At 37.7% G+C, this 27870-nt stretch overlaps 2 protein-coding genes across 2 annotated transcripts in view; both read right to left on the bottom strand.

Annotated features, from left to right (window-relative positions):
• LOC144658586 (uncharacterized) overlaps nt 1–20152 on the bottom strand; it is a 23240-nt gene extending 3088 nt beyond the window's left edge. Inside the window, exons 1-2 of the mRNA XM_078519030.1 lie at nt 19697–20152; nt 15717–16061 (exon numbers count right to left, since the gene is read on the bottom strand). Of these exons, the coding sequence (XP_078375156.1) occupies nt 15717–16061; nt 19697–20038 (687 nt within the window). The 5' untranslated portion in view covers nt 20039–20152. The remainder of the gene's footprint in view (nt 1–15716; nt 16062–19696) is intronic.
• A 2435-nt stretch (nt 20153–22587) lies between these two features.
• LOC144658584 (uncharacterized) lies at nt 22588–26790 on the bottom strand. Its single transcript, XM_078519028.1, has 3 exons — nt 26408–26790; nt 25058–25405; nt 22588–23598 (listed from the first exon to the last, which is right to left on the bottom strand). Exons 1-3 carry the CDS (start codon nt 26747–26749, stop codon nt 23092–23094), a joined length of 1197 nt encoding a protein of 398 aa, XP_078375154.1. The 5' UTR covers nt 26750–26790; the 3' UTR covers nt 22588–23091.
• Nucleotides 26791–27870: the final 1080 nt, after the last annotated feature.

Genomic DNA, 27870 nt, shown 5'->3' on the forward strand with positions numbered 1-27870 from the left:
CGGCCGGCCCGGTTCATAAATCGCCCGGAATTTTTTCGTCGTAGTAGTAGTCTTGTCGGTAAATCGTTCCAGACCCACTCGGCCACTTTCTTGGCCAGGATTCAAACACGCGCCCTTGATGTTTACTCGGAAGTAGCTATTAAATCATTCTCCTATTTTAAATTTTATCTAATACCCTCAATTCTCTTAAGCGTGAAATAGATATTTTTGTGTTATTCAAGCGTTTGAGTACTGGTTTGCGAAACCGGTGATTTTTTTGACACGTCCAAGCAATTATTTTTTTTATTGAAAACTGCTACGTCAATCACGCAATGATTTTGCAGCAAGCTTCACGCATAACTGCTTTTAAAAAAAGGGGCTGGTAGCCAGAAAAGTTTTGAGCCGGAATACTTTGAAGATGCTCTCCATTTAATAGAAAAAATTGTGTCCATTTTCATCCGTGTACAGTTGAGCCGGCAAAGTCGCGTATCAGAGACGATTGAATGTTTGCACAGCGAAATAATCTTCTTTTTGTTCTTGATGTAAAAGCTTTTCTTACACACTTCCCAAGACTTCAGAAAACAAAACGGTAATGTATAGTTTTTCTACGAACTATGATGGAAATTTTTGAAAGGATCCGTAAAGCCAGCAAGTAAAACAAATGGACTACAAAATGAAATCCTGGTTTAGGTAATTGCATGTAATTAAATTCTACCACGGCTACAAACTTTCACGGTTTTGAAATTTTCTTTTTCTTTATCCTTTCAAAATTTTTCCTGACCCCATCTTGAATAAAAATTCATCTGAAACTTTTTTTCATGTTTCATTTATTTTTTCACGTTAAGTTGGGGTTTTCAGGCTTTTGTAACAAATAACATCTATTTATAGATTGAGGCACCGTATTTACCTTGTTTGTCTCAGTAGTTCACTCGGCCGCTTTCTTGGCCAGGATTCAAATCACGCACTTTTGATGTTTACTCAGCAGGAGCTATTTGATCACTCTCCTATTTAAAATTTTATCTAAACCCTGATTTCTGTTAAGCGAACGTGAATTATATATTTTTGTGTTATTCAAGCGTTCGACTTTTTGTACATGAAAAGCCATTACGTCAGTCACGCAATGTTTTTTTGCAGCAAGCTTCTGCTTTTGAAAACGGCTGGTAGCCAAAGAACTTTTCGGCCAGATCCCACTTTGAAGATATTTTCCATTTAGCAAGAATTGTGTCCATTTTGTCCATGCATTTTCATCCATGTACCGTTGGCCCGACAAAGTTGTCTGTCACAGACGAATTGAATGTTTGCACAACAAAAACAAGCTTATTTTAGTTCTTGATGTAAAAACTTTACTCGCACACTTTTCAAGAGCTCAGAAAACAAAATGGAAATGTAAAGTAATTATATAATAATTTCTACAAGCTAGAATGGAGTTTTTAAAAGGATCGGTAAAGCCATCGAGTGAAATAATTGACGGCAAAATGAAAACTTGCCCTTTGGCGCGAATATTTAATTAAATTTTATCACGGCATGATAATTTCACGGCTTTTTAAGTATTCAAAATTTTACAGTAATGCCATTCAAATGTTTCTTGGCCTCATCTTGAATCTTTTTTTCTTTTTTCACATTTAGTTGGGATTTTAGGATTTTAAAACGAACAGCATCTGTTACGCGTGATCTAATGCATGCCCTTTTTTAGTCTTTTTTATTTTCTTTTGTAATTTTGTTTTAAAGATTTTTGGTTATTGTTGATATTTAAATGAATAGTTTTATTCGTTTTCAAGGTTTTGAAACGAACAGCATCTATTAGATTTAAGACACACCGTGTGGTGTTATCTGCATGATACGCGTGATCTAATGCATGCTAGCCTTTTTAGTGCAGAATGCACTTTTGTGATGGTTTGGTGGGCTGTCATCTGCTAAACCCCTAACGCGCTAATGTGTAAACTTTTAATCACCAATTAATTAATTAATATCAATTAATTAATTATTCCTTGTGGAGAGGGTGGGGGTGGGGAGCACCTGACCGTACCCCTGGGTAAAACCTGGAGCACATCTACGTTACTCTCATATGAAGATCTCAAACGTATATATTTGTTTCAGAAAACCCTTTGCTCTCCTTGTGGTCCTACTCAACGTAATTTACACCAAACGCATGCGCAGATTAGTCTACGTTGTTTTCTGGAACTATCGTGAACATCGCTTCCTGCAGACTTCTTGGCGCCAAGTAAAAACCGCAAATTAATTAAATTAGATTTTGAGACTTTCACAGCGCTTTCGTAATTAGGTATGCAAAAACTTGCACCGGGATTTTCGACGTGAACACCTGATAACCAGGAAACAAATATCCTAGCTGTACTGCGTTTTAAAAAACCTGTCGAAAAATATGTTTTTTGATTAGATTTGTTTCTTTAGTTTTTGAGAATCGTCTTTCGTGCAGTCTAAACCGTAACTTAATTAAATTAAACAAATGTCATCGATGCCGCCGTAAAACAAGCAAAAAACAAAAGTTTCATGTTATCGCATTTTCAAGGAAGACAAAAGTATTTTGTTACAAACGAACAAAAGTGTCGTGTTTCGTTTGCAAAGATTAGCGTAAGGAACACCTGGGAAGGAATACAAGTAGCCTGTGAACAGTTTTTCCAAAAGTAAATTAAAGCAAATAAACACGAACATATATAAAACATCATACTTTCAATTGTTCCATATTGCATTCTGCACTTACCAAATCATCGAGATTTTTTTATTATCTTTATTTGAAATTGTGTTTTGAAGAATTTTTTTCTTGATATTTAGGTGATTTGCTTAGTTGAACCAGTAGCGAATACTGTATTTTTCTGTTTACTCCGCTCTTTTTAGCGAGAAGTTTATGTTTTTTTGTTTTTCATTCAAGGGTTCTGAGTTTCAGTCGGAACCGATCGGCGATGGAGAAATTATCTGCAATTAATCACGCAAGTTAGAACTGGCGTTTGCGTGACTGCATCCTAAAATGCAGCAGATAGGCAGGCTTTTCGATCAAAAAATCAACTTGACTTAAAGAGCTCATGTGTTTGAAAGCTTAAAAGCGTTCTAATTTTTTCTAATTTCTTTTTTTTTTTGGTATAATACAATTTTTTAAAAACAATAAAAGCGTCTTTGTTTTTAACGAATTCTTTCTAATTGTTTGTTTATTTTGCACGGAGATCATTTGTAAATGCCATTCAACTGGTTTGAGTTCATTTATTCAAGATTATGAACACACCAAACGTTTTCAACCTAATCAGTCATTTATCCAGGCATGTTGATAAAAGCAGCTGATGTGATGAAGGACATTTTGACACACTACTACAACTCACGGAAACTGAATAACTTATGCAAACCTCGGATTTGTGTGTCACAGTTACTCACCCACAAACTGCTGCTCGGCTGGCACCACCACTAAAGTGCTGAGGAGCAGGCGGTGTTGGACACGGTTCACGTGACATTTTTCGGCCAATCATTTGTCACCTTGGTGGAAGCAATGGCGGACAATTTTGTCGCCGGATTTTAGGAAGGTCTTATCTTCTTCGTGCGATTCCGGCGAGACTTTAACGTTTTTACGGACTGTTTTATTGGAGCAGGAGGAATAATACCTAGGCCAGTCATCTGTCAAGTTCTGAATTAAGGGAAGCGATTTCTCTCTCAGAACTAGTCGATTGAAATCATGCTATATGGTAAAGGGTTGTTTGGCGCAAGCGTTCGACGTCGATGAACTTTTGCTCATTTCTTGACAAACAAGGATCGGTACTGTGGATTATTTTTGCATAGAACTTAAGTTCGATAGTTGAACTTTAAGAAAAGTGCGGTGGGCCCGGGCGGGCCCCGCCGTTTTAACGGTCAAATTTGGACTTGAAGTTGGGGTTTTTTCCTTGATATGTGACTCTGTTCTTCTTCATTTCGCCGCATTTTGCGGGAGTTGATGGTGTTCATTTTGTCGATGTTCCAACAGGACAAGGGCTTAAATTGGTACTCCCGTTGGATGTATTTATATTTTAATGTTCACTTGCCATTTTTGTTTTATGTAGTGTTTATATCGTCCTTTTGTTTGGCCGATATTCGGCATGTCGGAGCGATTAACAGGCAGTTGTATAATGATCCCGCGGTCCCGCAGTCGACGAATAATTATCCTTCGCGCAACATGCTTTAGGAACGAGAAATACACATGTATTCCACTTATCCTTCGCGCAACACGCTTTAAGAACGAGAAATTTACATGTATTCCACTTATATTTTGCGCACCCGCTTAAAGAACAAGAAATATACATGTGTTCCACTTATCCTTCGCGCAACATGCTTATAAACAATGAAAAATATGCATGTACTCCACTTATCCTTCGCGCGCGCAGCACGCTTTAAGAACGATAAATACACATATGTTCCACTTATCCTTCGCGCAACACGCTCGAAGAACGAGAAATAATATGCATGTGTTCCACCTATCTATTCAAGAAGACGAATATTAAGTGTTTATTTAATCATCTTGTTTGGCCGACATACATAACTCGACATTTCTGAAAAAGAAAGCGCCAAAGATAAGTTCGATTTTAGCCCGTTTACTTCGATCACAAACGTGCCAGAATCGAATATTATTTCCAATAGTCGACGAACCGCGATGTTTCGAATCCATATATGAGTTGTTCCGCCGTAAAATGTCGCCTTTATGAATCCAGCAATACGCGTCTATGATCATATATAGGTGCTACTAGGCTGGCGAAAGATTTGATACGGATTTCCTCCGATATTTCTTTCAGCATTGGAATATCTTCGCACCGCGAGGAGATGTTAACCGATCGGCGATCAGACGATAATAAGTGCAATTGAAAATTTCTTCCGGCATGCTTTGCGAGTCGTGTCCAACACCGCCTGGCTGAGGAGGGCAGGGGAAAAGTGTGAGGAGTAGAATGTGTGATGGGAGAGAGTAGAGTCAAAGCCTGCTGCGGATGGGGGAATGGAGGGGAGTGTAAGGGGAGATTCGAAGGTGAATGGCTAAGAAAAGGGGGAAACAGGGGGAGGTGGGGAGTTGAATAAAAATCTATGCTTGATTGTATCGCGCAACCTTTGACTTTTTTTCATGGTTCTCTTTTTAGAAGCAGTTCAAAATTTTATGTTCAAAAATTTTAATTGCAAAATAATAATAATAATAATAAAACTAATTTTTTTTTTAAAATTTATAAACACTTTATTAACCAATTTCTAAAAGAATTACAATGATTTGACTATTCGAATAAGAACTTTATATATAAACATATTATTTACATAATAATAAAAACAGTGTCTTTAAAAATGTAGAAAAATAGTAAAAGCGACTTCGAGAGCAATAATAAAAGAAGAACTATATATTAAAAAAAAATATTCGATCTAAATTGCAGTACGAGAATTCTCTACTTGAAAGTCCATATCATAAATGTCAATGTTCCTGTTTCTCTTTACAGTTCTTGATCCCCTTAGGCAGATTAAGGCGGATCGGAGGATCGCAAATGAGACTTTTGATCTGATCCAAGACACCGTTGTTGCGTAATCCTCCCCTCCCCTCCCTCCCCTAATAATAATAATAATAATAATTAGTAATAATATTTATATAGCGCTATTCAGCTAATCTGCCATTATACAAAGATAAAAACTAAAATCTAAAAATACCGAGGTTATTCAGTATTCAGAACAAAATAAAAATTTGAAAGACTAAGCAGGAATTTGTCCAAGCATGGACAAACAACCACAGAATCGTGTGTTACTTAATTAAATGGTATTTTAAAAGTTTTTGCTGTACTTGCCTTATCAAGTAGTTAAACATTAACCGCCCGGTTTTAAGCTTTAAGCTTTAAGCTTCTTGTTTTCTATGTTGATCAGTAAAAATCCTTAGTACGACATGGGGTTTGTTATCAAGTTCGTTAGTACGTTACTACTGCAAGGTGTATAACCTCAGAGAATTATTATCAAGTGTGTTTTGTTTTATTAGCGGTTTATACTCTAAGGTCTTGGTATGGGAGAACAAAATTAAGGCAAATTTCTGTTAGTATCTGATTGCTTGGCACAGATTACCTTATTATAGGAATTTAACGATACATGTAATTAACGCGAATTTCAAAAATTCGCGTTAATTTCATGTACCTTAATTTACGTCATTGTTAATTAAAATCACACTATTTTCCAGCATTGTTATTTTAAGACACCTTTATTTCCGGAAAAGTTACGTTTAAAAGACATCTACTTCTCTGTCAAAGCTGCAGGAATAACAGAGGCAATAGAGAGCACAAGGACGGGATGTATTCCATTCCTGGATCCATTCATTTAATATTAGTCACTATTTGGTCTGTTTAAGTATCTTTGTTGTGAGGGTCCTCAAGGGGTAAAATGGGAACTGGGATTTGCCTATTTTGACTGGGATTTGCCTATTTTTTCACTGGGAAAATGGGATTTAGGTAACTGGGACTGGGATTCGGAAACAAAAAATGGGAATGGGAAGCATGTCAGTACATGACTAAACCTGCATATTTTACGCTCTATAATATTCTTAAAGTCCGGCATAGAATAGTTAAAACGCTGAAAATTAACTCTGAAACAAAACCACTACACTGCACGAGTGTCCATCAAGTGTCGATCAATTTTCGTGTAAGTGATTAAGTTACTCAGCGGAACTGCTATGACTGAGCATGGGCACAAATGGAATATTTAAAAGAAGTGATAGTAAGTTTTGCAGGGTAGTGGTAAGTAAGGGATAACAACTTAATAGCTTTAGTTAAAGCTACTGAAAATTTCTACCATTCTCTACAAGACAAACGAACAAATGAAAAGTAATGTTCTCAACAGCATTGGTGATAATATAACTAGCAGAACATGATTTTGGATACTCCATTCTCTGAACTATTCCTTCTGCGACCCAGGTGCGAGAAGGGACAGTCTAGGATAACTTGCATGTGCATGCTTAAAACAAACCAATGAAAAACCACAGAGACGTATGGCGTTTCTCACATGCAACGCGTGCGCTAAGGTAAAAATAGTTCGCTAAAATGAAAAATTCAACTTCGCAACAAATTAGCGCGACATCTGCAAGAAAAATTGTCGTAGCCTTTGTCTAGAGCCGTAATGAATAGATATTAAACCCACAAGTACTAAATTTTTGAATTTAACATCTGTGCGTGCGTTTCCAAAGGTACTGTCGATTATGGTTTGGTTTCTTCAGCTTCCCCTCCTCAGTTTTGTTTTTTTGGGGGGGGGGAGGGGGGTGGGGCTGACAGATTTCTGAGAATGCGCATGCAGGTCAATATTTCTGTACTCGCTCAACGACGCCTGTGCCTGGGTTCACCGAAGGGAGAGTTCAGGGAGTGGACTACATTTAGAACATTCAAAACAACAAATATATTACGCTTAAGCCCGGTTTTCCATGCACTGGGAATTTTACTACTGGGAATGGGATTTGGACAAAAAATAGGCTGGGAAATGGGATTTGGGCAAAATTTGGGCTGGGAAATGGGATTTTGTACCCCCCCCCTTCAGGACCCTCTGTTGTGTATGGTTTATTAGAATTAAACCTCAAGTTCTGTTGTTAGATGTTGTTGTTTTGTCTTTTAAATAGCGTAGGTTGCTATAAAAATTACTACGCATCAAATGCGCGTGAATTAACTGCATGTAAGCACACACCACACGATAATTCGCGTTAATTTAATGCATGTTAACTTAAATTTTCGACAATTCGCGTTAATTTCATTACGCGTACATTTTGTTCGCGTTGTTAAAATGCTTCGTTATATTCCTATAATAAGGTAGTACGATACTGAATTGGTTAGGAAATGTAAACAAACATTAAATTGAATGAGAGTAGAAAGGGAGGGACAGGTGGGGGTGAAAGGCTAAGGAGATGGAAATGGAGGGAGAATTAAAATCCATGCTTGGTTATATCACGCAACCTTTGACTTCTGTTGTTTTCTCACAAGAACAAAACTTAAGGTGGGGTTCTACCTGAATTTGAATGGAACTTTAAGAGATTTAAAGAAGGGATTGAAGAAAAGAATGGAAACACCTCCAAACAGTTGACCCCCTCGCAAGAGCACTCCGGGTTGTCAGGAGACTGTTTGGTGTCTGTCCTCCAATTTTTAACTTCAAATTCAAATTTTAAAATCACATTAAATCTCCAATATTTCTTATTTGTCTAGATTTTACTGATCCTTTGAGAAAAACTATCGCCTCTCAGACATCCCCCAAAATCGTCCAAAAATTAACAAAATACTGCAAAACAAATATATATGGGATAAGTGAAGCTTTTTTGGATTCCTTGAAACGCGGCTGAAATGGTTTTCAGTGTTTTCCAGCCCTTATACTTTGAGTCAGTACTACTATTCTTCGCCAGTTTCTATTACAGTAATGGTATGAAACAAATACCTAATCATTGGTCAATAAGTTGTGATCATTTTCTTGACAATAGTAGTTACCTGATAAGGAGTTGTATAGTGTTCCATTAAAGTATAAGGGCCCCGGGGGGGGGGGGGTACTCCCTATAATGGCCTATACGGGGAGGCTCCGCCCGAAAGGGGTACCTTTTTCAGGCTCCAGGTATATAAAAGGGTAGGGATTTCACAAATTTAGGTATATGAAAGGGTAGGGAAATCTTTCATAATGATATTTTAAAAGGCCTTTACATTAAATATTTCGAGCAGACGCAACTTTTGGATGTATCGTCTTAATTTATTAAGCGCTACATAAAAATAACTGTGGCTATAAGCCACAAAACTCGGAAAATGTATTTGGAAACAAGAATCGACCAACAAACTGACAAATAAAGATTTGCCAAAACGAATTATGCTAAACATTCTACACTTCAGTTCACTTCACTTAGCTTGATTTTCATCTAGCTGCTCATCAAGAGCAGGCCGAAAGGACAAGAGATAGAGTTCCCATCCGTTGCAAATTGTTTTCTTTCTCTTTATTTTTCCTTTTTTGATTTTTGAAGGTTAGGCAAAATATTGGAAAAATTAAGCTTGACATTAAAACAATGCTTCGGCTGGCAATTAAGCATGTTAATATTATGTAATTTAACTAGAAAAGTAAGTAATCAGAGAACAGGTCTGATTCTCTAGAGGCCTTAAAACACTTGCACGCATTGCGTGCCTATGTCTAACAGGAAACGAGTGAAGGAGGGAAGGAGTGAAATTCACTTCGCTAACTACAACTCTTTCCGAGTTAATGACAAGAAAACATCCCGTTTTAGGTAAATGTGATGTCGTGTAGATATATGAAAGGGGTGCCTTTTTGCAATAAAAGGTATACAAAAGGGGTACCTTTTCTATCAAAATGGTATATAAAAGGGTAAGGGGTTGGATCTTCGGGCGGAGCCTCCCCGTACAAAACTTTTTCGAGTACCCCCCCCCCCCCGGGTATAAGGGCTGGAAAATACTGAAATGCGCCAGCCACCTAAAGCGTTGGAAAAATTGGTCTTCGGGTAAAAACCCCGCCTTTATTAAGTATTGCGAAAAGGCTGCACTTTGCTAAGTGTTACAAATTTATGTTTTCTATAGACGTCTAGTTCAATCGTTTATTTGTATTGTGCGAAATATATTTTTATAAATTGAGACCATTATGTCATTAAGTAATAATGCAATCTTGAAAACATTCCATATTTTCATTATTAAATAGAAACACGACAAATTCAAATTTGGGAAAACAAGTCTGTCAAAATGACGTTTCCACGGTGATTTCAAGTTTCTGGCACAATAACTAATCCTACCAAATTATTGCGAGATAAATTTTAGATGAACGCGCAAAGTTTGGCAGCGTTTGGTTGAATCATAAGCGTCCAAAGTCAGCGCGGGCCTCAAAAGCTCCCCCCCCGGTCTGAATAGGTTTAAGTGACTGTTTTTCCAGTGATTTTTACTGTACTGTACCCTGCCTTTCTTTTTTTTTTTTTTTTTTTTTTTTTTTTTTTTAATATCTTTATTGCCATTTTAACATTGTACAAATGTTACAGTGTAAGAAAAAAAAAAAGAGCAGACGTAAGTTACAATTAAGTTACGTAGTTTATAAACTGTTACAATTTACATATGAAAATAAAGGTACAGGTACATAGGAAACTAAAGTAAATGAAAAAATATAAAATAAATAAACAAGGAAATAAGCTTACATAAAGTCTTTCCACTTTAATTCGAAATTGTTAATAGTTTTATTTCTAACTGCAATATGTTGTAGAGTATCCAATCTGTTTTTTAGAAAAGGAGGAAAGCCGTCAAAAGGTACATCATCGCAGTCTTGGGTCGTACAAAAGATACAATACTTAGCTACAAGTGATATGTAATTTAAAATATCTTTTGTTTGTATGGCGTTGTCATGCCAGCCGTAAAGGATATCGCGTTCTGAAAGAGTAATTGTATTTTGTTGTTTTTCGGACCACCACTTTTGAAATGCAGTCCAGAAATTAGAAATTTTTGGACATCGGTAGAGTAGATGAGGCAATGTTTGCGGCTGCGTTTTACATAAATGACAAGTTTCAGAGTCGCATAAATTCATACGAAAAAGCGAATACCTGGTAGGAAGTATATTATGGATGATTTTATATTGAAAGATTTGAAGCTTTGTTTCGATCGTAATTGCAAAAGGGAAGTTGTAAACATTTTTTAGGCTTTCTTGGGAGAAACCATACCGTAGAAGTCTTTGTTCAGCAGTTGGAGGTTGGAAGTAATGATCCGTAATAGCTGCATAAACAGAACGGGTGTTAATAATATTGCGTAAAGGGGATTCTTGCGACGCATTTTCGTTTTCAAATTGGTCTTTTGCTGCTTTGATTTCGCATCTCCAGCTTGGTGGAATTGCGTTTATTAGACCATAATAAGTTGTGAACGGGATTTTCAGCTGAAAAGTTTGTTGAAATGTGGTATGCGATAAGAAACCAAAATCATCATCAAGCAAGTCGCTAATAAAGGTAATGCCGCTTTGGTGCCATTGTTTTAAATAGATCATGTGTTTGTTTATTAAGATGTTTTTATTATTCCATATAATTTCATTTTGCCGTTTAATATTGTCTTCTGAGATAATATGTTTGTTTTCCTGCCAATGCTTTAATATCACTTGGTAAAAGGGTGGTGCATTGTTTAGATCAAGTTGCCTTGAATTGTATCTGCAGTTTAATAGGAAAGAAAGGCCGCCATGTTGCCTAAAGAAAAGTTCAATGAGAATTTTCCAGGAGGAGGAAGAGTTTTGGTGTATCCTGTTAATCCATGAGATTTTTAAAGCGGTTTCCATTACCTTAAAGTCAATCATTTTTAGGCCGCCTTTGTTTTTTTGTCCTATGACTGTAGTTTTCTTTATTTTGGGAGGTTTACCTTCCCAAATAAAATTAAAAATCATGTTGTTGATCGTGTCAGGCAAGTCCTTTGGTAAACTGAGGTTAGAGCTGTTGAAAATTAATTTGGATAAGGCTAGAGTTTTAACGATATTTATTCTGCCAATTAAAGTCAGTTTCCTATTTTTCCAAATATTCAAAACTTTTTCCATACTTCGCAACTTTTCGTCGAAGTTAAGCTTATCCGCTTTTGTGGTGTCGTAGGAAAAGAAGACGCCTAAAGCGCAGATCGGGTCGACGGGCCATTTAAAATTGAAAGGTGTATCACATCTATTTTTCCATTTGCCGAGCCACATAGCTTCGGTTTTGGTGGAATTGACTTCTAGGCCGGAGACAACCTTAAATTGGTTTAGCAGTTCGAGTAAATGGGGAACAGATTCTGTATCGCTAAGAAAGACTGTGGTGTCATCTGCATACATGGTGGTTTTTATTTCATGGTTTCTTATTGTAATTCCTTTAATAAGATCGTGATTTTTGATGGCTCTTGCGAGAAGATCAAGACCAATAACAAAAAGAAGGCCTGATATTGGACAGCCTTGTCTCACTCCACGAGTTAAAGAAAAGAAGTGAGAAGCGTGACCATTGTTGAGAATACAGCTAGAAATATTTGAATATACAGTCTTGAACCATTGTAGGAAATCGGGCCCAAAGTTAAAGAGTGTGAGAGCCTTCTCCAGGTAGTTCCACTCAATTGTGTCGAAGGCTTTCCGGAAATCGACAAAAACGGCGATGCCAGGCGAATTTTCTTTATCCAAATGGAACATCAAATCTTGGATCAATCTGATATTTTCTCCAATGTATCGCCCTTTCACATAACCGGTTTGGTCGGGATTTATTATTTTAGGTAATACCTTTTCTAAACGATTAGCCAAAACTTTAGTGAGAATCTTGTAATCAACGTTTAAAAGAGATATTGGTCTTAGGTTCTCAAGGATGGTTTTGTCTTTATTTTTTTTGGGAATAAGCGAAATTATACCTCGTCGTTGGGATATCGACAAGGAACCGTTAAGAAAAGCATAATTAAAACTTTCAACAATTAGAGATTTAAGCTCAGGCCAGAAAAATTTTAAAAATTCAGTCGACAGACCATCGGTACCCGGAGTTTTGGCTGCTGCAAATTCTTTGAGTGCTTTGAAAGCCTCATTTTCTGTAATCAAACCTTCACATAGAGCCTGTTCATGGTCCGATAAAGCTGAGATGTTGCTGGGATTAAAGAAAACGCCCTCTTCCGGTTTCTTAACATTTTCCGCGTGTTGCGAGGTATATAGCGATTTATAAAATTTACTTTGTTCTTCTAAAATGTCAAACTGGTTAGTTATGACAGAATCGTTCGGTAGCTTCAGTTTAGAGACTAACTTTCTGGAGTGGTTTCTTTTTTCAAGGTTTAAAAAATATTTGTTGTTGCGTTCTCCTTGTTCATGCCATCTTGCGCGACTCCTGATGATGGTGCCGCGAGTTTTAAGTGCCATTATTTTTTCTAGACGAGCTCGAGTAGAATTAAGTTCACAAATTATTGGCCTGTTGTTTCTATTCTTTTCGGCTTTTGTAAATAATTCGTTGATTTTCTTTTGGAGGAAAACTTCTTCATCTCGTCTTCTTCTTGCTTTGATTTTTGAAAATTTGACAGTAAAACCTCTAATTTCCATTTTGACAAGATCCCATTTTAGGCCTAAGTCTTCAACGTCTCGGTACTTTTCTATGAAGTTTGTTAAGTTTTTGCGCAAGTCAGAAACGTATTGCTTATCTTCAAGAAGGGAAGAGTTAAATTTCCAAAAGCCAGGTCCCTTTTGTTGTTTCAACTCTTCGCTTAATAGATGTAATTGTATCGCAGAATGGTCTGTATTTGGAGCGTACAAAATATCACATTTGATTGTAGTGCTACTAAGCTCTTTCGATATTAGAAAGTAATCTAGGCGACACTGGACCTTAAAAGACTTGTTTCTCCATGTAAATTGTTTTGCAGTCGGATTTAAGGAGCGCCAAATGTCACACAAACTGTAAAGGTGACATAAATTATCGATTTCTTTAATGACGGATTGTTTTTTTGAAGTAGGATTCCCTCCTTCTTTGTCACTTGGTGAAAGAGCGCAGTTAAAATCACCACCAATAATAAATTTCTCTTGCGCGAACTTGCTGAGAGATTTTTGAATCTCCTTAAAAAAGAGAACTTGTTGGTTAGTGTCGTTTGGAGCGTAAACATTGGTTAAAACGATTTGACAATCATCAAGAGTGATCTTTGTGCTAAGAAACCTTCCGTTTTTATCTCGGACTACCTCGTCAATTTGGCAATCTAATTTGGGGTTAAATAGGATCATTACTCCTCTGCTGTGATATGTTCCGTGATTAAAAAGAACTTTTCCGCCCCATTCTGTTTCCCAGATTTTAGCGGTTTCGTTGGAGCTGTACGTTTCCTGAAGAAAGATAACATCCTTATTTTGTTTGTGAAGCCACCTAAAGATGGAGCGTCTTTTTATCGATTTATTTAGCCCTCTTACATTAAGAGAGAGACATTTCAGGTTTAGTGTGAATATTCCAAAGAAAAAGTAACAATGGCATCTTTTGAAGACCAGAAAACATGATGTACCTTTGACAACATTCCTCTTGGGGATTTGTAGATAGGAAAAGTAGGTTGATTCGTCATAGTTGTTGAATGGTTATAAATTTGCAAAGGTGTAAGAAAGAAATTAGCATTTTCAGATGGTATTTGATGAATCTGGTAGAATTTGCATAAGGTGGAAGCAGTATATGATATACAAACAAAACTAAAAAGCCAAAGAACAAAAACATTGAAACAACTATTACCACGAGAAATAATTTTAAGTAAAATAAAATAGGCTCTAAAGGCCTGAACGCAAATTCGGTAATCGGTGTGCGTGTTGGTCATCAAGGAATAATATTTTATAGACAAAATCTAGCGGTGCTCCGCACAGGAAAAAAAGGTCTACTTTTTAAATAGGAACCAAACAAATAAATAAGTAGATAAGTGTTACGAAGGTTCGCTTCGTGAAAGTTAGTACTTACTCGACCGTTGTTTCGTATGTAAAGTCTGTCGCCGAAGCGTTTATATCCGGTGATTCTTCGTCATGTTCCGCGTCTTGATCTTCTTGTTCGGCGTTTAGCCAGCGGGCAGGGATGTTGAAATGAAAGTAGGCTTTTCCGTTGACAATAAGTTTGTCCCCGTTTACATGCGCTTTGTTTCTTGGATCTCTTCTCGCTCTCTTCATAGCCGGGACTAGGACATCTTTTCTCAAATCTTGGACGCGCTTCGGAAGATCTTCTCCGAGATTTACATGAGAGTTTTTGAGGTTTCGTCGTAGCTTCCAGACTTTGTCTCTGTCGGCACGGCATGTGAAGCGGGCAATTAAGGGCCTTGTTCGACCTCTGCTGCGTTTTCCTAAACGGTGAACACCGCAGAACATAACTGACTGTACTTCTGACGGATCCATTTTGAGATCTTTAATGAGAACTTGTTTAACCAACGCTTTGCAGTTTTCCTCCTGTCGCTCGGGTATTTTGTAGAATATCAAATTCCATCTGCGACTATAGATTTCTTGCTTAATTATGTCGTTGTCGTGTGCAGCTTGTTCGCGTTCGCACTCGTTAATGCGTTCGAAAACCTCTTCGTGTTCCCTCTGTGTGAATTGGAGAGACTCTCCAAGCTCTGTTGATGTGGTTTTAATATTCTTAATTTCTTCTTTGGCCAGTATTAATTCTTTCTCCAGATGAGCGATACGTGCCTCGCGGTGTTTCGCCTCCTCCTCAATTTTTGTAACTCTGGTGATGATGCGTTGAAATTCCGACACCGTCAGTTCAACAATGGCGTCGCTGTCTTCGTTGTCTTCAGTTGAGCTCACTCTGAGCCTTTTCTTCTCGCTCTTGTTTTTCTCAGTTTTTGGGTCCACTGGGTCGGGCATGCTTTAACGCAACAAGCCAGCAAATAAAATGGTCGAAAAAGTTGGTAGTTCCTTAGTTAATTTTGAAATAAAGTGCTGATTTTGCGGAGCACTTGATAAAGCGTGTGTTCAGAACCGCGGCATCACGTACCCTGCCTTTCAAGTCAAAACAGATAGCTAATTATTAAGCGCCCGATTTTAAGCTTCTCAAGCTTCTCAAGCTTCTTGTTTGTCATAATTTAGCCAATTTAGCGATTTATTTGACTTTCGGACTACTTCTGGTCATCCTAAGCTGCTACTTTGCAGGCCACAGGCATGTTTAAAAAAGTGACTTTTTCTGGCCAATGTTTGGGGAAAATTTTAAGAATTTCAATAGAAAGGAGTTATCGGATGTTAAACCCTGCCTTCTAAAAAAAAACTTCTGCACAAATCCTCTATTTTTTAGTTATATACAAGGAAGACTAGTAACAAATTAGATCCTTCTTAAATACGTTTCATTCATTTACCTGAAAAAGGTCCTTGTTTGCAAGGCTGAATGATTGAATTAAATTCCACGCGAAGCCAGGCTCTGAATGAAAATCACAGAACACTTGGAAGGTTTGATTGCTGTCGTCTGTAACTAAATACAATCCAGACTTGTTGACCCCAGCTGCTTTGTAGTCCTGACAACTTCTTCTCAGCTGAATCTCGCAGTGTTTTCCAACAAACGGTACCGGACATGAACAGTTGTACCGAACGCTCGCGGGCTCACAGATTTCATTGCAGGTTCCTCCATTGAGACATGGATTGTTCTCACAGCAGCCATTGGTGCACGTGACTTCACCAACACATGGCGAGATGCCACCGGGTTTCTAAAAAGAAAAAAACTGTTTACTTTCTTATAAGCATGCTAAACATATAATTTGCTTTGAAACATTTTGCCTTTGGTGTCGCACCTCCGCAGCCTGACCTTCGAATGAGGCCAAAAACGGCCAAACTTAAATGCGATATAAATAAGATAAATGCTTAAATTTTTCGTGCTGTTCTTAGTTTTTCTACATAATAAAATTTCACAGACTTCAATTATTTCGTTATTCACAGGTGGAAGGGGGAGGGGGGGGGGGTTGAATTTTGTCTGGGACCGACAAACATCATTTTACATGCACTTATTCTCGTCCCCAGAGCCGCTTGTCCCTTTTAGCCGGCGAGGTCTGTGCACGACAAACAAGTGACCCTGGGGACACAAGATTTGATTGGATACTGTCTGATGTTAACAAAAGGAACATCCAATCATATGAACTGTTTTGAAATTCCTTTGTAATACGAGAGTTTTAAACGGTTGAATCGATTGGTTAGATTTCAAACTCCCTTTATTAAAATCTAGCAAATCAAATAACGTGTCCCCAGAGCCACGTTTTGATGATGGTGATGAAGATGAGGACATTTAAATCATTTATATAGCGCTCTTTACATATTCTGATCAGTTTTCTTTAAGAACAAAATATGTGAGAGGTCTTGACGTAAACTAAGAATTTTAGGAAATTTACGAATTTTACGGAAATTGCGATTTTTTGCAATTATCGTCAAAAGCAAAATATCTGAGAGGTTTTGATGAAAGCTACGAAATTTACGAAAGTTACGAAAATTCTTCACGCCACACGACAGAAGGCCGTCACGTATGCTTAAAAAATGCCTCGTCCTATGAATGTGAACTGACCAATGTTTGTAGCAGAAGTAATTTCCATATGTTTTCGTTGATTTCCGGCCATCCCACCGCATGGGCACCAACATGGCGTTTCCATACTGTGCTCTCTAAATTTGTGTGGAACATTTTAATGGATAAAGCGTACATCCAAACCCATGAGTGTTGCTGTGGTTTTCCTATATCAAACTGCTGTAAATAATTTATTGGCATTTCGTAAAATTCGTATTTTCGCCCAGGGCCCTCCTTGACTCTGATTTAGATACTAATCTTGCGAATTTTTGCGAAATTTCACGATTTTTGCAAACATTTCCTAAGATGCACAGTTTTGTCGAAGGCCCTCATTGACACTTGTGCTTACTCCTCGTAAAATTCGTACAGTTGACTCCCGATAACTCGAACCTTCAAGGGAAATTGAAAATGGTTCGAGTTATCGGGAGTTCGAGTTATTAAGAGTTGAGAACAAATGACCGGAAATATGTAAAAAAAACGGCGTTCACTGTATTTGATTCATACAATGTACATTTTAATTTAGTTGCAGAGAAGTCGAGTTAAAATGGAACAAAAAAGTCATTACTGTATAAATCAGAAAGTAACATAACGTGAAACAAAACAAAGCAAAGCAGCAGGGAACTTTGCTGGGAACTTTGCAGGTTTCAAAGAGAATAAGAGTTCATGTGATTTACTTTTTCGAGAAATATAGTGTAGTCATAATACGCCCTGACGCTTCTCAACTTATCTATTACTATCGATTATCCTCAGAAAGTTTCCTAACATTGGACTTGAAAGAATCGGTATCAAAACCAAAAGTAGACTGTCCACGTTTTGTGTAATGCAATATAAAAGACAAAGAATTAATACACGTCTGCCTCAAAATACTGAATTCAATGTTTTGGGCTACAGTACACTGTTTGTTGTGACTTGTCACGTATTGACGTATTGATGGTTCGAGTTATCGAGGGTAAAATTCTATAGAAAATGACCTGAAGGGAAACGAAAATTGGTTCGAGTTAGCGGGAGGTTCGAGTTACCCAGGGTTTGAGTTACCGAGGGTAAAATTACAGTAAATGTATAACGGAAATCCAGGGGAAATCGATTTTGGTTCGAGTTAGCGCGAGGTTCGAGTTAGCGAGGGTTCGAGTTATCGGGAGTCGACTGTAGTTTCGTCGAGGGCCCTCATTGAGGCTTGAGTTCACTTCCATTGCGGTTTCGAAAAAAAATTACGATTTTTGCTAATTTCGCGATTTTCGCAAAGATTGTTGCAAAATTTTGTTTAATTCGTAACTGCGTGCATTTCTGGACATACCGTAAAGTTCCGGTTATAAGCCCTGAGCTTATACAACTTCGTAAGCGGTTTTGGGTGGGCAGTTATAAACGGAGGGGCTTTTATCTGGGAGGGCTTATAAGCGGAATAAAAAAACGTTTCAAAACAAGTCACGGCAGTGTCGATTGAAATACGTTTTTTAGTTAAAAAGTCATAAAAAGCAACATTTAGCCCTGTTCAGTACTGTCATCCAGCGGATGGAGGCTTATATCCGGAGTGGCTTATAAACGGATGTACCGTATTTTCTCGATTAAACGCCGGACCCCGGTCGATTAAAAGCCGGCCTCATTTAAACACCGGGTCAAAACTGCTAATTTTTAAATAAACGCCGGGGGCGTTTGATCGAGGTCCCGGCGTTTATTCGGGGTCCATTCGTTGCTGTTTATGAACTTGAAACTTTATATCCGTAACATTTACTTGTTCCCATGTTGTTCATATACTGTTTTGGTTCTGTTTGTCACAAATCTTGATTGCAACGTGCCGTATGCAATACTGTGACCCTTGGCAATAATCATCTTTGGAGACCCAGGGCCAGTTTGTTTGTTTGTTTGACAAACTGGCCCTAGGTATCGGGCGATGGGTAATAATAAATCAACTTGAAAAATAACAGCAAGTTTCACTTCGTTAATAAACGCCGGGCCCCGATTAAACGCCGGCTTCAAATAAACGCCGGGTCCACCAGACCAAGTTTGAAATAAACGCCGGGGGCGTTTAATTGAGAAAATACGGTATTTTTTTATCTTCAGGGGGGCTTTTAAGCGGGGGGGGGGGGGGCTTAAAACCGGAATTTTACGGTATTTCGGTGATCCAGCGAAAACCAAAGTAACAAATGAAAATTCGTGGATTCCCTTTTCCTTGTTTACTATACTGCTATACTGCAAAAAATGAGCATGCTCAAAAATACATTGTAAACCAAATAAAATTTTGTAGCGATTTTGTGAATACTTTAAGGTCCTAAATTTAGTTCTTAATTCAACTGCTCTTAAAAACAATCTAGACTTCATGCGAAGACAAGCGGAAGCCTTTTAGTTGTGAATAAACATTCGTTACCCACCAAATTTGATTAAAATATTTTAATTTCGCGATTGTTAGCATTTCTAGACATAAGTCGAAGAAGGCGATTAATAAAAGTCAAAATACGTAATTGGAAATTCTTATAACAAAGAAAAATTCATAAACGATAACATAGGGTACCCCACTAAGCTAACACTTTAAAACAAAGCTTAAATTTATTTAATTTAGACAAAATAAATAGATGGATTTTGCAAAATTTCCCCAAGTCGCAAAACAAAATTCAAAATATTAATCAGCCTTTTACACTATTGATTAGACACCGGTTTATACATTGTCCCAAGATTCTTGTTTTTATAATCACAAACCGGGTATAAAAAATTGGCCTTTCCTTCTTGCTAAGGGTGTTAAAAACCTTAGACGAAAGCAGGCTAATAAGACATTTTTACTTTCATACAAGTAAACATTACCTTTACATCATACCCCCTTCGAAGGATGTAATAACTTGATCCTGGAGAATCCTTGAGGAAGCTTTTGTTGGTAAAATGATTTCCTTCATTCAACTCGCAGTATTTTTCTTCGTTCTTTTCCTTGTAGTTGATCGACAAACATCGACAGTCCTGTATACACCAGGAGTAGCACTGAATTTGGTTTAATGTGACAGAATTGTGAAAAACATGGCCAACAAACTCTGAGTCTTGTACGACATCTCGGTGTACATCAAGGGAAATCATTTGGCAGCTTCCTGTAAGACAGTCTCCCTTAACTTGCAGAAACGTTACAAGAAATGGAAAAAGCTTTACAACAAACATGTTTGTTGATGAGCACTGCCGTCTAGGCAGTCAATGCTTATGATCTCTTTCCCACTTCTGAAACAAACGAATAATTATCAGGGTTTTTCTGCCCCGTATACGTCAAACCAAGTTTTAGTATCCAATCAAATTTTTCCTGTTCTCGGCGATAAAAGCAAACAAATTAAAGATCGATTTGAGTGCCTATGAAAGTTGATGTATAATTTTTTGATAGATGCGAAGCCTTATTAGTTTCACAATCAATTTTCATGTGCCTTTTTCTACAGTTTGGCCTTGTAAACGATTGGGCAGTTTGCGTGCGTACATTACAGAGAGAATGTTAAAAGTTAACATAATTTAACTCAGTAAACAGCTGCTTTTGCTGTCAATATCGTGTTGTCTCATTTATTTTCTTGTTTGTTTAACTTGCATCCAAAATTGTTCAACTCAAACAAGACGACCAGGATTTTTAGTTCCATTTTTAACCCTATTCAGACCGGGCTTTTTTGGATCTTTTCAGACGGGCGGGGAGGGGGGGCGGATTCGGCCCCCCTCCCTCCGTAACTTCCAGAATATTTAAGCAATCACAATGAAACTTAGAGGATATATAGTATGTCCAAAAATCTATATTTTGGTATACGTCACGTGGGATGGTGACGCCACATCACGTGACAATTACATCACGATGTAAAAACAGCCGCCATCTTTTATCCGCCATATTGGATTTCAAATTTTTTCTAAAATGCCAGAAAACCACCCAAAATTACTGCAAAGTACTCAAAATCAATAAAAATGTGCTTAAAAACCGTAAAAAAGGTGAAAATAATTGCATTAAAGTTATTTTTCATTAAGAGAAACACGAAAATTACAAAATTGGGAAAAACATGCCTGTCAAAATGCCGTAGGCATGGTGACGTGACGTTCTTGACACAACAACATATCCCACCAAATTATTCCCAGATAAATTTAAGATAAACTCGCAAAGTCTGGCAGCGTTTGGTTGAATCTTGAAAAAGTTATAAGCGTTGAAAGTCAGCGCGGGCCTCAAAAGCCCCCCCCCCCCCCCCGGTCTGAATAGGGTTAATTTGTGTTTTTGTTTCGTTTTTATTTGGAACCTATTTTGAATATGTTCCAAAACGTCAATCAATGGTTGCTGTTGAATGTGAGGTAAAAAACGTTTGATCGATTTGGTGTTGTTGACTGTGGCCGCGAAATTTTAATCCTGCTTAATTCCAACAGGCATTCATAATTTGTACCGAAGAGCAGGGTGACTTATCTACAACCTTTCTCGGACAGGTCGTCAGAAACTGTAATGAAAAATATTAAATGGGACTCAATATTTTATATTTACAAGCAGATTTTTATTTAACTGTTGAATGACACATTGATAAGAAAACGCGTAAAGTTCTGTTTATTTGGACCACAGCCAGCGCTGTCCCCGATTGGAGATTCACCCTCCGTGCAAACCAATCAGAGCTCCTCATATATTACTAGCAGCTGGTGTGAAGGAGGAAGGAGGATGGTGGGCCTGGGTGGAGGGTTACTTTAAGGTAAGGTGGCCCTTAAAGGCTTGGCAACCTTTTTTTTTATGTAAACACTTTGGTTATTTTTGCTTCGTCTACAAAGGACAAGTTGGGACATATACAACACGGGCGAAAGTGGATTTGTATCGCATTTTTAATTTGTAGAAGTACAGTAAACACCTGCCTATAAAAACCTATGATTTCGGGGTTCAGGCTGATCAAGTTCTTAAGCGGGGTTCAGGCTGATCAAGTTCTTAAGCGGGGTTCAGACTGATGAAGTTCTTAAGCGGGGTTCAGGCTGATCAAGTTCTTAAGCGGGTTCAGGCTGATCAAGTTCTTGAGCCACCTTAAATTTTCGAAATTTAAGATAGCTCAGGACCCACAAAACAGAATTTTTTAAAAATTTACCAAAAGTTGTATCTTAACCCTAGGAGGTACAAGCAAACTCACACCCCTACCATGGTACAAGAGGGGGGGGGGGGGGTTTGATGGAACCCCTCCCCGGAGTTTTCGTTCTATTAAGGCATAGCGAAATTACTGATTTTGGACTGAGAAGAAAGCCCTTAGCTTACTCTACAAGATGACATAATTTTAATTGGCTGTGACTTCATATGACGTCACGTGACCCTATTAGAGCCGTCATCTTGGATCCGCCATCTTGGATTTAAACATTTTCTTAGAAAGTCAGAATATAACGGAAATTGATACAAAATCAAGCGAATGCTTATCGAATGTAAAAATAAACAAATCTTGCACTTCTGTTTTAAAAAACTGGAAAAAATCAAGAAAAATGGTAAAAATAACGATTTTTGGCAAGACCTGCTTGTCTTTATGAAGTTGCCACGGCAACGTCAAATACCATGGACACATGGTTGACATATCAACAGAACAGTTACTGAAAGTTTCAGCATTGTAGAGTAAATCGTTTTTTCAAAATTTGGAAAAAAACCTTATGGGGGGGGGGGGTGGCATCCACCCCCCCCCCCCCTACCTTGTACGTCCGAGGGTTAACATGCCGGTCATTATTCCATCATAAAAATGATAAGATAAGATAAGATAACTTTATTTATACACGGTTTTTCCATCAGTCAATAAAGTTACTGGACTATCTTCCTATCTAACTAACTACAAAAATTTAATAACAACAAATTCAAATAACAAAAAAAAAAGAAAAATCTGCTTTTCATGGAGGCCGTGTCTAAAATTTACTTAAAAATTTAGATATTACTTTAAACTGTGCCGACTTAATTTAGATTTGAAATCGGCCAGTGAAGATGCTTGTCTAAGGTCTATAGGTAAGTCGTTCCACAACTGAGCTCCGCTGTACGAAAAGTTTTTCTTGAGATAATGAAGTTTTGAAGCCTTTGCAGTTTTTCAGGAAGGCCCTTGTTACAGCTTCCCCACACTACGTTGCAAATTGAACAATCGATGAGGAACAATGAGGGAACAATGAGGAACAATGAGGGGTCACTGAGCTCGTTTTATAAGTTATAAGCACTTGAAGCGAAAATTAAGGGTGTTTAAACAGGTCATAATGTTGCACTAGAGCTTCTATGCTCTGTGGCCGAAGAATCGCTTGCCTCCTATCCAGAACTGAGTCGTTGCTTCAGAGCTTGAAGTGCACCGAAATTTTGAATTTACTGCGAAATAATATCCGAAGTTGTCCTCACTTGATATGACATCACCGCTTTGATTTCCATCGAAAACGCAACCATGGCGATAAGAACTGTCGATATGCAGAGGGTAAGAACCTTTAAGATACCAGGTCGCTGCCGTGCAATTCGCACACTTATTTCCCCGGATGTTGACAAGCTCGTACTTTTGACAGCTGCTTGCCACCGAGGGTGTGACTCTGATGATGTCGAAGTCTTCAAATGAGGCTCGCAGGTAATCCCTATATACCGTGCCGTCTGTGTTGTATCGGCAAGTAGCTCGCCAGTGAGTCGACTGATCTCTGAGCCAAAGGAGGTAACGCCGCTTTATCAGGTACGCCTGCCAGTTTGGGGAATCACCACTGACCACACTTGAATCAATGTAATTATAAAAGACAACGTCATTCTGAGAGGGAAAAAGAGAACATCAAGAAAAGTTGGAAAAAATGCAAAACTCATGAAATGATTTTTGTCGGCACGACTCAGTTGAGAAACACATTTTTGAAAAAGTCTTGCCTTATTAATTTAACAATCGCTTGAAATTAAAGCTTGAACAAAGCTACTCTGAAAATCAATAAATCGCTTAATTGGAAACTGGCTAAATCCTGGGTAGCAACTCATTACTGGCTATTTAAAATAGCTATCTAGAGGTAAATATATTTGAGTTTACAGCACTGCCTTTCAGGAAAAAGTCTATAATTTCAGCGGTGTAATCAAAGGGTACTGTGAGCGAGCTCGTGAATGAAAAGTTAACGGTTAAAGACCTTTTGGGGAGAATATGACATATCTTTATAATTAACTAAAAACAATTTTACGAGAAACTTAAGCAAAAAATAAAACGAAATCTATTGAAAAACAGGCAGTTGAAATGTACTTGAACTAAGACGTGACTAGATTAAGCAAGAAGTTAAAATCAAATGAAATTAAAAAACTCTGTTTAAGTGGCAAGGTGTAATAGAATTAATAACACGTGAATAAAAAATAATGGGAATTTAAAACTGCTTATTAACAAATATCTAATAATTTTAAACGTGTTGAAATATAAACCGGATGGAAATTAAAATTTATGAAAATTAAAATCAAGTGCTAATTTAAGTTAAAAGTTAAAATCATCTGTTACAAGCAAATGAATACCAGAAGGATAAAGAAGATGTTAAAAAACAAAGAATAGCAATAATTACGCCACATACATTTAAAAATAAAGCTAAATCTATTTAGCAAAACCGCCGACCAGTTAGCTCAGTTGGTAGAGAGTCGGACTGTCGTGCAGAAGGTCTCGGGTTCATCTCCCCTGACCGGACCAACACTCAGGGTCTAAAAATAACTGAGTAGAACGTGCTGCCTTGGAAATGACATCTGCAAATGGTTAGACGTTCTAGTCTTCTCGGATAAGGACGATAAACCTAGGCCCTGTCTCCTGCATCTTCAGTGTTATGATCAGCAGGGGACGTCGAAGAACCCACACACTAATCGTAAAGAGTAGGGTGCGAAGTTCCCGGTGTTGTGGTCTGTTTTATTCTATGGGTTGGGTGGTGGGGTGAGATCATACACATGGACGGATAGCGGCTGCCAAAGGCGCCTGATAGGCTGATGTCCGGTCTCATTCCATAATTTTAATTGTGAAGCGCAATGAGCTGTGTAAATGCGCTTTATAAGAACCTAAATCAATCAATTTAAGAGTGATACTTTCTGCCTAAAATTTTGAAAACAAAATATTAAAGATTCCCATGTAAATTAAGGATTCATCAGATAGTAAACCCTGCCTTTTAAACTGTATTGCAAACAAATCGTCTAGTCTTCTGTTAAAGACAAGAAAGACTATTAAAATTTTATATTCTTCTTTTTAACACGTTCAAGACATTTACCTGAAAAAGGTGCTTGTTGGACAAACTAAATGACTCGATCAAATTCCAAGCAAACCCGGGCTCTGAATCAAAATCACAGAACACTTGGAAGGTTTGATTACTGTCATCTTCAATTGCATACAATCCAGACTTGTCGACCCCAGCTGCTTTATAGTCCTGACAACTTTTCATGATCAACTTAATTTCGCAGTGTTTTCCAACAAACGGTACCGGACATGAACAGTTGTACCGAACGCTCGCGGGCTCACAGATTTCATTGCAGGTTCCTCCATTGAGACATGGACTGTTCCTGCAGCAGCCATTCGTGCACGTGACTTCACCAACACATGGCCCCACTCCGCCGCCTCTCTGGTAAAGAAAAATGAACACTGCTTAATGGACATGCCAAGCTATTTGTCTAATTTCCTTATAACTTCGTTAATTCTTTTTTAAAAAAGTCCTCACATACTTCGATTATTTCGTTATCAGCAGGTGGTAGGGGAAACGACAGGGTCAGGACCGACAAAGATCATCTCACATACACCTTATCATGCAAAGCGGTTAACTTATGTTTTGATCGGCGGCGTTTTTTCACACCCGCTTTCAGTGTTACGTGCATAGCGGCTGTCTTTCTTAATTCATCTTTCGTGTGGGAAGCATCTCTCTCTTAGGGTGATTTAGGAAGATCAAGAGTAACAAAGATCGTATGGAAAGCCGTAGATTTCTTCTTCCTGGTTACTATACTGCTTTGCTGCGAAATTAGTATGCGAAAAATTACATAGTTAACCAATTAAAACATTGTAGCCAGTTTGTGAATAATTTAAGGTCCAAAATTTAGTTCCAAATTCAACTGCTCTTGAAAACAATCTAGACTTCATGCAAAGACGCGCGAAAGCCTTTTAGTTGTGGATAAACCTTCGTTACCCACCAAATTTGGTTAAAATTTTCAATTATCGCGATTGTTTACATTTCTAGACATAAGTCGAGGAAAGATATTTAAAAAAACGTCAAAAACGTTATTGGAAATTCTTATTACAAAGAAAACTCATGAACGATAACATAGGTACTCCATTAAGCTGACACTTAAAAACAAAGATTAGAAATATTTAATTAAATCAAAATAAATAAATGCATTTTGCAAACTTCTCTCAGCTCAAAACAAAATTCAAAATATCAATCATCCTTTTCGCACTACTGATTAGACACCTGTTTATACATACATTGTCCCAAGATTCTAGTTTTTATAAACAAAACCGGGTATAGAAAATGACCTACCTTTTTTGCTTAAGGGTGTTAAAAACCTTAGACGAAAGCAGGCGAATAAGATATTTTTACTTTTATAGAAGTACACTGTAAAGAACTATACATTACCTTTAAACCATACTCCCTTCGAAGGATAAAATAATTTGATCCTGGAGAATCCTTGAGAGAGGTTTTATTGGTAAAATGATTTCCTTCATTCAACTCGCAATATTTTTTGTCGTTCTCTTCTTTGTAATTGATTGACAAACATCGACAGTCCTGTATACACCAGGAGTAGCACTGAATTTGGTTTAACGTGACAGAATTGTGAAAAACATGGCCAACAAACTCTGAGTCTTGTACGGCATCTCGGTGTACATCAAGGGAAATCATTTGGCAGCTTCCTGTAAGACAGTTTCCCTTAACTTGCAGAAACGTTACAAGAAATGGGAAAAGCGTTGCAACAAACATATTTGTTGATGAGCACTGCCCTCTCGAGGAAGTCGATACTTGCGATCTCTTTACCGCATCTGAAACAAACCAATTATTATCTCTCCCCTTATACGTCAAACCAAGTTTTAGTATCCAATCAAATTTTTCCTGTTCTCGGCGATATAACCAAACAAATTAAAGATCGATTTGAGTGCCTATGAAAATTAATGTAAAATGTGCTGAATATTCCGTAGCGTGTAAAGTCCATACATAATATTTTTGTCGTTTGACAACCCTTATGATAGATGCATAGCCTTATTAGTTTGACAATTCATTTTCATGTGACATTCCACAGTTTTGCCATGTAAACAATTGGCGGTTTGCGTGCGTTCATTACAGAAAGAAGTTATAAATTAGCATGCTTTTGTAGCGTTAAGACCTGCTGCCAAGTCGCGTTGAAGTGTCTCGTTTTATCAAAACGAAATGTAACTATTTTCTTATTCGGATAACTTGCATGCAAAGTTGCCAACTCAAACTAGACGACCACGATTTTTATTTTTTTACTTTGTCTTCTATTTTGAATATGTTCCAAAACGTCAATCAATGGTTAAGCAAAATGACATCGGTGGCAAAAAATATCTCACATTAGGCTACAAAGGAAGTTCTAACTTGACGTGCAATTGGCTACAGAAAGGAAGTTCTAAATTGACGTGCAAATTTGTTGTAAAAATGCCATGCTTGCCTCGTTTTCTCGGAACAAAAATAATTTTCGAGTTTTGCTGAATAAAATGCAGCTTCTCTCCATAATTAAACATAACTTTGGGAGACACAGTGCTTCGCTTTTAAATTGGACATATTGTTGTGGGTTTTTAACCGGGTACTGTATTTTCTCGATTAAACGGCCCCGGCGGATTATTTCAAACTTAATCATTTAGACCCGGCGTTTATTTGACTCGTGCAGTTTATTCGAGCTTGGTTTTCGTAAAGGAGCGGATTTTCTTCATTGTTTTCAATTTGACAAAAATGTAACTGGCTAATATGCCTTTGGCTACGTATACCTTAAATAAATACCCGAAGGGCCTCAACTCTACCTTGGAGAGTCAGTGTTTATCCGGTACCAGGCGTTTAATCGAGAAAATACAGTATTTTCTAAATTATTT

This window comes from Oculina patagonica, chromosome 6 (assembly GCF_052425735.1).
Source record: "Oculina patagonica isolate OP01 chromosome 6, crgOcupat, whole genome shotgun sequence".
Lineage (NCBI taxonomy): Eukaryota > Metazoa > Cnidaria > Anthozoa > Scleractinia > Oculinidae > Oculina > Oculina patagonica.